The 13,918-nt window shown below is 45.4% G+C and overlaps 4 protein-coding genes across 5 annotated transcripts; all 4 read left to right on the forward strand.

Moving 5' to 3' along the window:
• Positions 1 to 38: 38 nt before the first annotated feature.
• On the forward strand, positions 39 to 548 carry LOC108031092 (COX assembly mitochondrial protein 2 homolog). The gene is made up of 3 exons (XM_017104299.3): positions 39 to 230; positions 299 to 346; positions 401 to 548. The coding sequence occupies exons 1-3, from the start codon at positions 150 to 152 to the stop codon at positions 512 to 514; spliced, it is 243 nt and encodes an 80-aa protein (XP_016959788.1). The 5' UTR covers positions 39 to 149; the 3' UTR covers positions 515 to 548.
• Positions 536 to 1,375, forward strand: LOC108031091 (protein Abitram). The gene has a single exon (XM_017104298.3). It carries the CDS (start codon positions 536 to 538, stop codon positions 1,175 to 1,177), a length of 642 nt encoding a protein of 213 aa, XP_016959787.1. The 3' UTR covers positions 1,178 to 1,375.
• Positions 1,376 to 1,562: 187 nt separating this feature from the next.
• On the forward strand, positions 1,563 to 2,703 carry LOC108031148 (protein BCCIP homolog). Its single transcript, XM_017104363.3, has 3 exons — positions 1,563 to 1,796; positions 1,853 to 1,979; positions 2,042 to 2,703. Exons 1-3 carry the CDS (start codon positions 1,674 to 1,676, stop codon positions 2,683 to 2,685), a joined length of 894 nt encoding a protein of 297 aa, XP_016959852.1. The 5' UTR covers positions 1,563 to 1,673; the 3' UTR covers positions 2,686 to 2,703.
• Positions 2,704 to 3,062: 359 nt separating this feature from the next.
• LOC108032078 (putative aminopeptidase W07G4.4) lies at positions 3,063 to 6,510 on the forward strand. Of its 2 annotated transcripts, XM_017105899.3 has the most exons (5): positions 3,063 to 3,211; positions 3,458 to 3,587; positions 4,461 to 4,737; positions 5,065 to 5,163; positions 5,227 to 6,510. In XM_017105899.3, exons 2-5 carry the CDS (start codon positions 3,574 to 3,576, stop codon positions 6,361 to 6,363), a joined length of 1,527 nt encoding a protein of 508 aa, XP_016961388.1. In that variant the 5' UTR covers positions 3,063 to 3,211; positions 3,458 to 3,573; the 3' UTR covers positions 6,364 to 6,510. The 2 variants fall into 2 exon arrangements, with proteins under 2 accessions (XP_016961388.1, XP_016961390.1); XM_017105901.3 differs by lacking the exon at positions 3,063 to 3,211 and having other exon boundaries at positions 3,389 to 3,587.
• The last annotated feature ends 7,408 nt before the right edge of the window (positions 6,511 to 13,918 follow it).

Raw genomic sequence — 13,918 nt, forward strand, 5'->3', positions numbered from 1 at the left:
GTGACCAGACCACACCATTTCAACAATGTTATAACATATGTTAAAATTACCTAACAACATTTGACAACACATGCGAACCCATAATAATAATAGAATAAAATCGTTGAACTGGAAAGGAATGAAGTAAACCCGGCCGGAATCAGCTGAAAATGCATACGGATCTGTCCGCCCACCTGCACACGCCCGCTTGCAACAAGTTAATCGAGGAACTCCAGGCCTGTCACGAAAATGTGAGTTAAATTCAGGAACTACAGTACCGGATTGGGAATGGTAACTAAACTGGGGATCCTACTTTCAGAACGCCTTTGGCAAATTCGTGGGCGTGTGCAACTCCATTGACGATAAGGTAGGTTTTGAACTGTCAACAAAGAGGCTTCATAATACTTATTATATTCAATAGGTGGTTAAGTGTCTAAAAGGCGAACGTATTGCCCGATCGGCCGCCAATCGCGCCAGAGCCCGCGAACGTCAGGCGAAATACAAGGAGAAGCTGCTCCAGGGTGAGAGTAACTAGCTGGACCTACAAACTACCAAGATGTCAGCCGTATCAGAGGATCCGTTGGAACCCTTCTACTTCGAGCACGAGGAACAGGAGATCTGCGGAAAGCTTGTTACGCCCATAACAGATGGTTTCCAAGAGGACTACCCCAGCGTTGTGGATCGTTTCTTCACCAGATATTACTACTTTAAGGGAGAGGTTCCCTACCAGGTGCTCTACCACTCCAATCGCATTTGCCTGATTTGTCTGGCACCCGATCATCCTGCTCTAGGTCAGGGCGTTTCGTCGGTAAACTTTGACATCGGGAACGTAGATCGCAGCCAGAATGTGGTCAAGGGCAAGGGAAAAAAGGGCGGTATGATCCTTCAGGCGGAGTCCACCCTGGCACTGCTTACCACGGGAAGCGGAGAGACCTACAAGGTGCCCAGTTGCATTCGGGGAAAATTAGTGGAGGTCAACACCGCCCTGGTGGAGGAGCCCAAGCTCCTGGAGCAACTGCCCGAGGGAGCCGGCTACTTTGCTATTCTCCTGCCCAAAATCGAGAACTGCGATGCCATCAAGGCAAGTCTTCTAACACAGGAGCAGTATGAGGAGCGTCTTAAGATGAAGAAGGAGACTATACCCAAAATTGAAAGCAGCGACGACCCTCAGATCGTGGAAAAGGAGTTGGCCACGTGATTATAATCCCAGTTTTCGATTACCTAATTGTCCATTAAAGCCTTTGTATTCATTCATAAAGATTCAAAATTAATATCTTCGTAAGTGCGATCAAAACAAGGAAGTACATGATATCACACAATGTTTAATGTAACAACGGTTATGATAGAAATAATTACAGCTTTTGCAAACTTCTTGACATAAAAGAGAAATAATATATATTTTGGTTTTTTATTTAAGATTTTTGTGGGATTAATTATTATTGTTAGGAACATACAATTTTACGAAAAACACACTGCTGTAAGTAATTTTTCCTGTGTAGTTTGATGCTTTTAAAATAACAGCATGTGTTGTTAACCGGGTGTTTAAATGTAAAGAGCTCTGTAACGCTTAACAGCGCTGCAAAAAGTGGTTGGCAACGCGGAGCAACACGTGTGGACGAAAACAGCTGTTCAAGCCGCATTTTATTGTTATTTGGAAGCCGAACAAAAGTAAAATAGTCAACTGAATCATTAAAATGTCCGCGAATAAGCAAAAGAAACTGAACACGATGGAGGTGGACCCTAACGACGAGGACTCCAGTTCCAGCGACGATGACGACGACGACGAGCCGCATCCAGATGCTTACAGGGGAAATGAGGTAAGCGAAGCCCCTAAATCAGAAACAATTTTGTTTTTAACGTTATTCCTTATTAGGAGGTGCAAATCGACTTCGAAGGTCGGTCTCCAGTGGATCCCGATGCCCAGGGAATCTCGCAGCTGCTGCAGCGACTGTTCCTAAGAGCTCACATCAATTGCAACCAAATGGCGGACCTCATCATTTGTGAGTGTTCCAAAACATACATCTTCATCTGGACATCCTTTAAAAAACCTTTGTATTTTCAGCCCAGAACTACGTGGGCAGTGTGATCTGCCAGTGTGACGACGAGGGCGCCGAGAGCGAAACTGAAGACGAAAACATGGTCGAGGATGGCACAGTCTTTGGCATCACCTCCGTGTTGAATCTGACCGCCAAGAAGGATCAGCCCAGCATCGCCCAGTTGAGAACCTATCTGCTCGATCGTGCCAAGTCGCACGCTTCGGAGCAAGTGCAGCAGCAGCTGAGGGAGCTTCTGGACAACGAGCAGCGCCATGTGGGATTCCTGGTGAACGAGCGATTCATCAACATCCCCGCCCAGATCTCCGTGCCACTGCTGCAGAGTCTGCAGCAGGAAATAGACGCCGCCAAGGCCAAGAAAATGAAGTTCGACTTTGGCACTCTGCTGCTCCTGGTTAAATTCTACCGGAAGGAGGCCAAGAAGGGGAAGCCAGCCGAGGACAATTACACCAATGCCGAGGATGAGCTGCTGTCGGATCGGGCCGAGTTCTCCTTCGAGTATTCCGTGGCCTCCGAGACGGACTCGGGCATGTCTGGCGATTGGCTGGAGGGCGATGCCGTGATGACGCCCTACAGGAAGCTCCTGGTGCTGGAGGCCAAGCAGTTGCCACAACTTATTGACGACATACAGCGGTTCATTAATGGAGAATAAATGTTTCCCTGTTTTAAAGGCTGTCTTTTTTTTAGGAAGGTTGAGTGAGAACCAAGATTTGGTGGCATCTTAATAACATACCAAAATTGAAAATTTAAATCATATAAAAAGGTTGAGGTTCTCTTAACTCTAAAATATTTTTCTGACCGCAGCATATACATGTACTCAAAATGAAAATTGAGTCAATGTTTTAAAAAGCTTAGACTGAAAATATCTTAAACAATAAGTAGTCCATCATTCCAGTTACGGTTTCCAACACATAATTATGACACGTCACCCAGGGAAACAAAAATGGTACCCACAGGCGGATTCTCCTTTTGAGCTACCTTGTCATGCTAAAGAAACCAGCCCGAGGGTATCAAAATTCGAACCGAAAGCTCTTGGCCCGCTCTCGCCGATTGGCAACGCGGGCAAACGACAACAGCTGGCAGCTGGCCGGCACCTGGACTCTCCTTTGTTTTTGCGAGTGGTTTGGCCCAGAAACTGCATCCACCTGGGACGTGACTGGCAAGAGGAAGCCCACGACGTGAGTAGACTTTGACTTTATTGCCGTCGAGTTATATCCGAGTTCTAGTATTACATTGCGATCATACTGGCGATTATTCATAGCTCGTGCATGTTGTTTTTGTCCCCGTGGTTACCCTACAGCAATTACAACAAAACCACTGTGCGGTTGTCAAATGTATAAAAAGCTTGACCACCCAGCCAGAACACTGCAAATCACCATAGAGAGTTATCAGAACCGCTCCTTATCGCCAGCTTTCCGTTCCAGATCCCGCTCCCAAGTTTCCAGTTTCCAGCTGCAGCGCTTTGTGCCCATCCGAGGTTCAGTGACGCCCCACTTGCCGATCGACCAAGTCGCGTGAGCTGCCTTTGAAAGTACTCATCATGGGTATCGAGAAGTGAGTATTACTACCTGTTATTGGAGGGCGTGTTGGAGATTATAAGGCCTTAGCTATCTAGCCGCGCTTAGCGACTGATTGGGAAAGCTCTTGCAGATTCGCCATCTTTTACAGTGAAGGTTAATCATATAGGTCCCGGATCCACTTCATGATAAGATTGACAATGTTTTTTTATCATACCATATCTCAATTTTTATATTTTCTTTGCAATCTGTCGGGATATCTTTAGAAGTCCACACTTTATCTTTTGCAAAGATAATAAGAATGTTGAAGCTTGCTAGTGTCATTTTTAAAATGGATTTAAGAACATTAGTACGATTAAATGTTCATCTATCTGAAGTGTAGAAATTGTATTAACCAAAATTATTTCTCTTAAAATCTTAAAATCATAAATCAATTTATGTTGATAGTAAAGAAGTATTTGATATATGGTTGGAAGTCCAAGATTATTCTGTAAAATAAAAGAATATTATGGTTGCTAACAGTTCGACTCGTGGTACACCTCCTTCTGCAACGAGAAATTAGATTATGATTATGATTTGGTCAATTCAAAACCTTATCGAAGTTATTTATAAGCACTTAAAGTTGAGATAATCTCAGCGCCAGGAATGAGGGTAAGAGGAAGGCTAAGTAAACCAAGTCATGGGTATAGTAATTCTTTATTCAGCGGGGATTTTTATTGTTAAACATGAATTGAAATACAAAAGGAAGCTTGTTACGTAAGGTGAACTATTGCATCAGTTAATAAAGCCCGTGTGTCGTGATAAAATTCACTTCAGTTAAACGCCATTGCATGTATTGTAGACACCCAGAAATGTTTCTTAATGAATATCAATAACGATTGCGTCGCGCACTTCATGTGTGCCCCTCCAGAATTCTACCATGCACCCTCCGGCTGAACAAGCTGATGAGCTCCGCGGGCAGCGACTGCCTGTGCATCATCGACCGCGAGGCGGTGCCCAGCGAGCTGAAGGCCATCTTCGATGAACACCGCAGCTACGACAAGTCCTTTGACAGCAGCGTGTCCTGCTTCAAGGCTCCCAATGTGGACCAACCGGTGGTCTATGCCCCCGTCTCCGAGCTCACCGACTACGACGATGTGAGGAGCTACCAGCAGGCGGCCAAGAAGTCCATGGAGAAGGTGCTCAAGGTTGGTGTATCTCGATTTCTTTTTCTACAGTTGAAGTATTTAAGAAATTAAAAAAAAATATACTATTTAATTTGGTAAATTATTTAAACCCAAACTTAAATAAATATAATATTACTAACGGTCTTCTTACTAATCGCTGTTTTTGACATTCTTAAAAACACAATTGGTAAATTTATTAAAATTTCCAAGTAGATTTTTTAACACCTTAATAAAATAACTCTAAAAAACAAGGATGTTTACTAAAATGTTTAAAGAATAGCTTATTTTATTGCCTTTGATTTATATTTGCCTAAATGTACTTTATTTTCAAAATAAAATGTTCGCCAGGCTGGCTTCCGAACCCCTCTGCTGTATGTGCCCAAGACCAAGCGTTTCCCTGAGGCCGAGCTCTGCACCGTTCTCGGAGCCCTAGAGCAGCTTTATGTGGTAAGTTTGCTTTTGTTTATTTTTTTTAATAATTAGCTATTGTAATATTACTTTTTTATCTAGCCCATTCAACTGCGCGAAGCAGGAACCTGCAAGGACTCCCGCGTGACCACGCTCAGTGTCCAGATCGACGATCCAAGGGCGGAATCGATTTTCCAGGAAGCCCTCATTTTGGAGGCTGGTCGCTTTGTGGCCCGTGACATCGGTGTGGGAGATCCAGAGCGCATGACGCCCATCCAGGTGGAGAAGTACATCAAGCCGCTGTTCGACAAACTGAACGTGAATGTGATCAGTGACTCGAAGATCCTGGAGAAGGAGTATCCTCTGTTTGCGGCCGTGAACCGGGCTGCAGATGCCGTCGAGCGTCACCGCGGTCGCATCATTTTCCTGGAGTACAAGCCCCCGAAGCCGGCGAGGAAGACCCTGATGCTGGTCGGCAAGGGAGTGACCTATGACACCGGTGGCGCTGACATCAAGGCCGGAGGAGTGATGGCCGGCATGTCTCGCGACAAGTGTGGAGCAGCTGCCGCAGCAGGATTCATGCAGGTGGTCAGCCAACTCCAGCCCGAAGATGTCCATGTCGTGGTTGCTCTGTGCATGGTCCGCAATTCCGTGGGCGAGGAGTGCTATGTGGCCGATGAGATCATCACCTCGCGAGCTGGTCTCCATGTCAGGATCGGAAACACCGATGCCGAGGGTCGTATGTGCATGACCGATGCTCTCTGCCGCATGAAGGAGATGGTCGTGGAGCAGAATCTGCCCGATCCCCATCTGTTCACCATTGCCACTCTGACTGGACACGCCTTCATCTCCGCCGGGGAGGGCCAGTCTATTGCCATCGACAACAGCGTGGCCCATCGCGAGGATCACGCGAGGAAGCTGCAGGCTGCTGGCCAGACCTTCGGAGAACCGTTCGAGGTCTCCATTCTCCGTCCCAGCGACTTTGCCTTCAATGCGGGCAAGGTAATTGGGGAGGATCTGGTGCAGGCCAATAATGCCCCGTCGGTGAGAACTCCACGTGGACACCAGGTGCCCGCTGCCTTCATGATCATGGCTTCCGGTCTGGACAAGCACGGATTGGACTCGAAGCTGCCGATCAAGTATACCCATATCGATATTGCCGGCAGTGCCGGCGAACACCCAGCGATGCCCACTGCTGCCCCTCTGGTTTCCCTTGTGAAGACCCACCTTCAGAAGTAAAACTTTTCAGAGCTTATATCCATCGTGGAGGAGGTGCTCCCAAACACCACAAACCGTACTTATACACTAATATGATTAACCAACCAACAATATTATCTTTCTGTCCACTAACTACATCACTGTTCTAATAAAGGCCAACTAAATTGAGTTCAGATTGTGTTTAAAAAAGTAGGCTACTAGTATTTTAGTGGTATTACCATTAAATTATTAAAGTATTAAAGTTAGTGTCATTTCATTTGACATTTTGTTACAGATATTTTATATGGGAGAACGAAGATCTTCAGCAATCAGCATGTTTAATACAGAGAAATGATAAAACCTTTTAGAAAAAAAGAAAATACATAACGAAGTTGGTAATAACTTGTCTTGGCATAGTAAGAATACTCTCTTAACTGTAGGAAATAAAAAGCACCCAACTGATATTGAAGTTGTATTACAATCCCATAATGGTGAATGTAAATAGGCCCCATTTGCTTGGCATATAAGAAGTTCCGTGTGGGGATCTTGAAGTTCTGGACTTTTATTTCTTTTTTATTATTTCTGCATTTCCCAGCTGCATTGTTTGCATAATTGGCGGGTGCCCTGCATTCGAGTTCTCGTTGGCCATCTATGGTGCGGCTCATGCTCATCCTCTTTCCCCTCCCCATACCCCAACAGCCTTTCAGCCGTCTTCTTTTTAGATTGGCCCACAGAACCTAGAACCCGTTACTCGCTTCTTGGCCATGCTCTTCGCCTTGGGCCTCGTTCCGGGGAGCTTGGGCCTGCAAGTTGGCTCTGCTGTCAGCTGTCGCATGTGTCGTGGTACCGTTACTGCCTGGCTTCGGAAACTCGGTCAAGAGTGTCTCATTCATGCTGTGATTGCATAATATACCGTTGCCTCCAGTTGGCCTTCTTCTGCCTGCACTGCCGAGCCGAGTCTTCCCGTTCTTGGCCGTTCTCCCGGGCCAACCTGGTTCCTCCTCCCTCTCCTCTGGGTGCGCTTCTGCGGCAGCTCCTCGGCAATTTATTGACAGTCACACTGGCCACTTTTGGTCATCTGGCCAAGTCGGGAGACTTTGGCTCTGACCGGGCTAACGGTACTTATTATTGATGAACGTAAAAGTCTTTTGCGCCGACTTCTCTCCCATTTTCGCCCGTTAGTGTGAATTTATTGCCAAGGCGGCACGATCCAAAAAAAGAAGATCTTCGGGATGGGAGGAAGCTTTCTGGCTTTCTGACCATTTAACGGACCGCACCAAGAGTTGACCTGATTATGGCAGGACTGGTTAACGGCTTCCTGGATGCTGTCATGCACGAGCCTACTGCTGAATCTGGTTCATATGGCCAGAAGATTAATCGGTTGGGGGCAGGGCATCAAATTTGTACGGGTCTGTTCTTAGGTTAAGGAAGACTGTAAGGGCTTAACGATTTCACAAATTTGTATACTTAATACCTTAACTTTTATTACAGTTTTTAAATTAGTATTTATTAGACCAAGGATTTTTAAAAATAATGTAAAGTTCTGAAAATACTTTTAGAATATTGTAAGGTTTTTAAAGATATTTAAATTTTGAAGCCTAAAGTTTTGGGATCCTTTAAAAATAATATTTTTCAAAAAGGGAAATAGTTAGAAAGCTGACATGTACTATGATATTATAGTTCCATTCAGTCATCCAAAACGTTAGTAAGGATTTTTTGAATACATTTAATAAGTAAACATAGCTGCATCGGATCACATTAAATCAGCTGACTGGTCGACTGCCCCCCAGTAAGACCCATCAAAAACAACCCAAGCCGCAATGAGGAACCGCAATCCGGTATGGACAATCACCAAAACACCTTGTCAATTGGGCGCTTGTCTTTTGGAAGCAGACGAACTGGCTCCAAGAGTGTGTTGCTGCCGCAGTTGCTCCCCGATCCATAAAGTCGCGAAAACGGCAAATGAAGAAAACATACCACTGGGGACTTGGGACCTGGGAGTTGAGACGTCGGTGGTGGCGGCGACGGCATTAATAATAGCAAACAACAGACAAGCAACGCCAAATGAGGGGGGCTGTGTTGCTGTTGCTGCTGCTGCTTGTTGCAACTTGCAACTCTTGCACCGGCAGCAGCAGCACCAACAACCACTTGGAGCAGCAAACGACAGAAATGATCTTAAATGAATGCGGAAGTTTTTCTTGGGGTTTCGTAACCAGCTACAGCAGCAGCAGCAGCAGCAACTGCAGCAGCAACAGCAACACCAAAGAGGTCGCAATTCCAGTGGCAGCAATGTTGCTACATTTATGTACATGTGTTTGTCGGCCAGTCGATGCCGTGAGCCCATAATCATAGATGCTGCTGGCTAGGTCGAAAGCGGCCCAGTCCATGGACATATTAAAATTAATCCAATGATTGCAGCGGCAGCCGCTTGAAAATTGTTAGCCAATTTGGTAGCCCCTTGGCAGCCAGTTGGCCTCACTTGAGTAAGCAGGGAGCGTGTGAATCGGAAGCTGAGGCAGCTTCAGCTGCCTGTAGTCATTTGATCCTGGCCAAAAGCTTTCCCATGTGCCCAGCCAGTTGGAAGATGATGCAGCAGCACAGCACCAGCAGCAGCTGCCGAGATCATCCAGTTTTCGAGCTGCCGAAGTTCAAGGCTGCCAGGATCCATATTGAATGTCCTCCCCCGCCTGCAGTTGTTCATTCATCAGCCTCGCATCGAGTCCCCTAGCCTGGGTGGGCCCCGGCCAAACGGATCCTGTCTGGGAACAGACAAATTTCTGCATAAACCCATAAATATCAAGTTGATCTAAACGGGATACCCAGAGGCGCCGGCGCCCTGAACTTGAAAATCCAACAAGGCCGACAAGTCACGTAGCGAACGCCTTGACAACTCATAAATAAACGCTAAGTTATGAACTCCAGTCGAATTTCGAATGGGAATTGAAATGTTTTTTTTTTTTTGCCACACCAGCAGATTTTCCCTGGCCAGCAGTCGCACAGGAAAACGCAACAATCGGCAGCCCACAGTAAAGCCAGTACACGGGGAAAAATATATACTAATATAATACAAATTATTGTCAATTGTATAAACAATGATCCATTTAAGACCGATTCTTGCGGATAGAAGATACAAATACTGCAAACATAACATAGGAAAAACTAGAAAAGTACTCGAAGATATCCTTCATTAAAATAAAGAAAAAAACATTTAATATATGTATAATGTTACAACTAAATTCTGAAGTGCTTTAAGATAAAATGTAATCAATCTATTATTTGTTGTAATGCAATAGTAAACAATATCAATGAAGTATATAAGAAAATATTTGGCATAATATTTCTTCACAAGGGGTTGAATGGTTAAAATTTCTCTGTGTGCAGAAAAGGCGCCTCATAATCCATAATATTGTGTCATGTTCATGATCAACGCGGCCTCAGCCTTGGCGAGGAAAATGTGTGGCCGGCCCACACCTTGGTGGCAAAATTATTCGGAAAACTCCTCGCCGAGCGAACGAAAGTAGAGAAAGGCCCGAGACCCAAAGTCAAAACTAAAAACCAAAACCAAAACCGACAACCGAATTCGACCCGCTCGCCGGCTAATGAAGTGGTAAAAAGGGGCTTGGAAAACTGCATGCCATTGCATTTGGTGTTGGTGTGGCATTTGCTGCTGCCTTCGGTGTTGCCACCAACGCCGTTTTCAATGGTGTTGCAGTGTGGCTATTACCTCCTCCGAGCGGAGCGCAGTTGGCTTGCCATTTTTATGGCCTCTTTGGGTAAAATGCTAGCAACTGCGCCGGGGAGGGGGCAAAATTATGAATTTTTACTTTCACCGCATGTGGCAATTTCAGGTTTGCCAGCGGGCTTGAACTTGAGGCCGAGGCGCATGCAGGGGCAGAGTCGCAGGCGGCGATTGTCAAGGCTGCCAAAGGTCACAAGACCCGGTACAACGAAGGTGTGGTCGGGCCGATAGGCGGGTTTAAACACCACGAGACACGGGGTATAGAAGATACCCTATCTATATGGAGATGGAGAAGGCAGATAAGGTGCGGAAAATTTCTAAATGGGATTACATCTTAATATATTATAATATGGGGTATAGTGTTTTCTAGAAAAACTATCAATCTGTTAAAATAGTAACTAAAGTTAAAAATAAAAAAATAAAAATAAAAACAAATCAAATATCTTTTAAATATCGTAAATTGAAATGATATATCAAAATGTAACACTGTTAATATGCCATTTACAGCATGTAACATCGAACAATTATGAATTAAACAATTTTCTTGCAATTTCATTTTTGATGTAATCCTAATAGTTAATTAATCAACGATTTAATAAAGATTTGCCATTAAGTTGTAATATTTCCTAGATTACAAATATAAAACCAGTATTATGTATAAATAATTATCCTTTGCTTTCTTATATTTTTCACTGTGTGCCTCACACAGATGCATTTCAGCCAGGCTCACACAGTTGCAGCCAGATCATAATTGATTGCCGCAACAAATGTTTTTATGGTCAGGGCCGAAATCACTTTTGGCCGAGCGAGAGCGAAGCTTGCCAACCAATTTGCTTTTAATCTAGCCTGATGAAGATGTCCGCCGATGGGATGCGATGGGATTAGCAGGCCACAAAAGATATGGCCAGGCCGACTGAGCGGCGATCCCCCATACTGCTGCGGCGGCATGCTGCAACATTTCCGCATTTGGGCCAAAAGAGAGGGCTGAGACGTGCTCTTAGGCCCCACGATGCTCTTAAGCGCCAACCGATTTTTCGAGGTTCGCTTCAAACTGGCTTAGTCGGCAGAGCGGCCGGGTCCAAAAGGTTTGAGCCAGGTTCGCTTCGGCCCGGTTGGTCTTCGGCTGCGCGGAGGCAACAATACGTCACTAGGGTGAACGTACTCGCGGATGTTAGTGGGTCACTATTTGTACGGTCAACGAACCTTTGGCCGCTTGTAAATACAACAAAAGAAAAAGCCCGGCCAGCAACTTGCTTTCTTTCTTAACTTTTCTCACACACCAACAACCATACAGGCCATACCGCGGCCCAGCGATCCGATCCAGAGATGACTCTCGTCTCTCGTCTTGACTGACTTGACTGGTTGACTTGCAGTCGTAATTTACTTGGGCTATAGGTTGATCGTCAACGTCCCCACGGCCCCAGCCCCCCGCATGGAATCCCCCGCTCAGTTGCATCCTGCTGGCCCGGCCTGGCCGTGTTTGTTGCCATTTCGGTTGCATTGGCCAAGATGAGGTGAAGCTGGAGCTGGAGCCGGAGCTGGGAATGGGGATGGAGCTGGGGATGGGGCCTGGGCTGGGATGGAGCTGCAGCTCCCCAGCTCCAGGCAGCTGCATTGCTTGGTGTTCTTATTATGCCCCAAACAGGTCCATGGGAGGCTCTGGCTCGGGCTCGGGCTCGGGCTCGGGCTCGGGCTCAGGCTCCGACTATGGCTTTGGTTTGGTTTGGCTTGGTTTTCACATGATTATCATGATCATCATTACCATCCGCAGCCACATTAATATCGTCATCTTCGGGCCAACTGTGCGAGCGGGAGGCCAAACCCGGCCAGACTGAGACGGCCAGCTCCGTTCACATGCAAGTTTTCGCCGGCTGGGCTGGCATGACTTGTGGTGTTTGACTTGTGTGTAAGTCAGTCCATAGAAATGCATTTCCGCATATTTTACACCACTGAAAAGTCCAAAAAGAAGGAGGATGGAAAAAAAATTGGAAGGAAAAAGCATATACATATGTTTGTTTACTCTTTTGTTGTGGGGCGTTCGTTAGCTCCATCTCCGGGTAATTGAAACCATAATCATTATCTGCCGCCTGCAGCCTTCTGCGGCCTCTCAATCAGCTCAGTTCGGTTCGGCTCGGTTCAGTTGTTGCCGCTCCATTATAATGGAGTAATTATGGCGTGTCCGAGAGTCGGGAATGCTCTGCACTGGACCCCAATGCCAAACGATTCCCTTTTGTCATGATATGGCCTTATCTGTCGCTCCTCCTCTGGCCAGTTCCCTGATAAGGTGTCACTGAACCCCATGGAGCTCGACTTGGTTCACCCCTCTCCAGTCATTTGCATTGTCTCGGAATATTCATGCTGATTTCTCGAAACCCATCGGAATGGGAGAATTATTTAAATCCCATTAGCTCTGCGGAGCATTGAAATGTTAAGCACACGCTGTATTCGAATTTGGGTGGTATCGAGTCGATTTGGCGTTCTTATGACGAAGATATCCACTCAAAAACCGTCGGTTAAAAGGTGAAGCATATTAGCATTGGGATTTTTGTAGCTCTAACTATTATTTTAAAGCCCCTGCATTCGATACTCTTTAAAGATTGTATCAGGAAATCTAAGGTTAAAATCCATTTTATGCCGTGACAATCCTAGGATAGTATATCGATTCATCAACGAATCCATCATCCTAACACTTTTATGGCCAGCCATCCGTCAACTTTCTTCAACCGACCTGGGCTAGCTATCTTTCTACGAACTTCTTTATCATTAGGAGTGCACGATCATGCCAATAAAAGAAAGAAATCACGGCCCGCGATCGTTCGCCATGGTAACAAACTTAATGCATTCCGCGTTAAAGTGTCAATGATCTCGTTACCGAAAAAGAACGAAGAGCTTCAAACATTTCACGCACCGGAGTTCATTGTACCACCGAATCGGACGGAGGGCCGCAGAGACATGGCCACCATATGGCGAACTCTTTCGTAGATATAGATACAGTCTAGATTACCTAACTCAAACCTTAGCAAGTCTTAATTGTTGGGGACTCTAACAAAATTCAAGTCTATGGAAATAGGTTAGACAACTTTAAGGTCGCGAATCTAAGGGTCCCACTAAATTAGATTTGGGAATGGTTCGGAAAACGATGGTTTTCCATACATATTTCCAAATAATTTCGTAACACTTGCTTATTAAAGCACCATTAGGAAATTTAACTTTTAAGTCAGGTTTCTTCTATATATCTCAATTTAATTGTTTCAGTTCTCAAGCTTTGGAAAGTGCACATTTCCTCGTTTTATCAGGTAGTTTGAGCTACGGAAGTCTGACTGTAGCCATTGGAGAGCTGAGAAAGGGAAGAAAGGGGCAGCTCCATTGGTGGTAATGGCCAAATCATGCACGAGCTTTTGCAGAAAGAAGATAAATTAATATGGTCAGCATGTCATGAATTAGCTTTCTTCCTATGGCTGCGCTCCGACTTCAGAGTCCGGCATCTGCCACTTGGCTATCCCAGAAGCAAGGCAACAAACAAATACAACGCGGTATCACACACGGCACACAAACTTTCACGCAAAACGTCCATTCAACTCCGGGCTGAAATAGAAAAAGAATCAGAGGTAGAATCCGAATCAGAAGCAGAATCAGATCCGAAAGCAGCAACAGACCACAGGCAGGGATAGGTATACGAATACGTATAAATTCCCATAAATCAGCTGTGAGCCAAAGGGTCAAATACCTCGTGGCGGCTAAAAATTACACACGAACATGTGTTGAAAGGAGAAATTAAGACAAAATTAGTTTTACACGCTGACCAGCTGGGGAAGAGAGAAAAATAGAGCAGCGTTAGAGAGTTGGAACACAAATAGT

The sequence above is a fragment of the Drosophila biarmipes genome, chromosome 3R (assembly GCF_025231255.1).
Source record: "Drosophila biarmipes strain raj3 chromosome 3R, RU_DBia_V1.1, whole genome shotgun sequence".
Lineage (NCBI taxonomy): Eukaryota > Metazoa > Arthropoda > Insecta > Diptera > Drosophilidae > Drosophila > Drosophila biarmipes.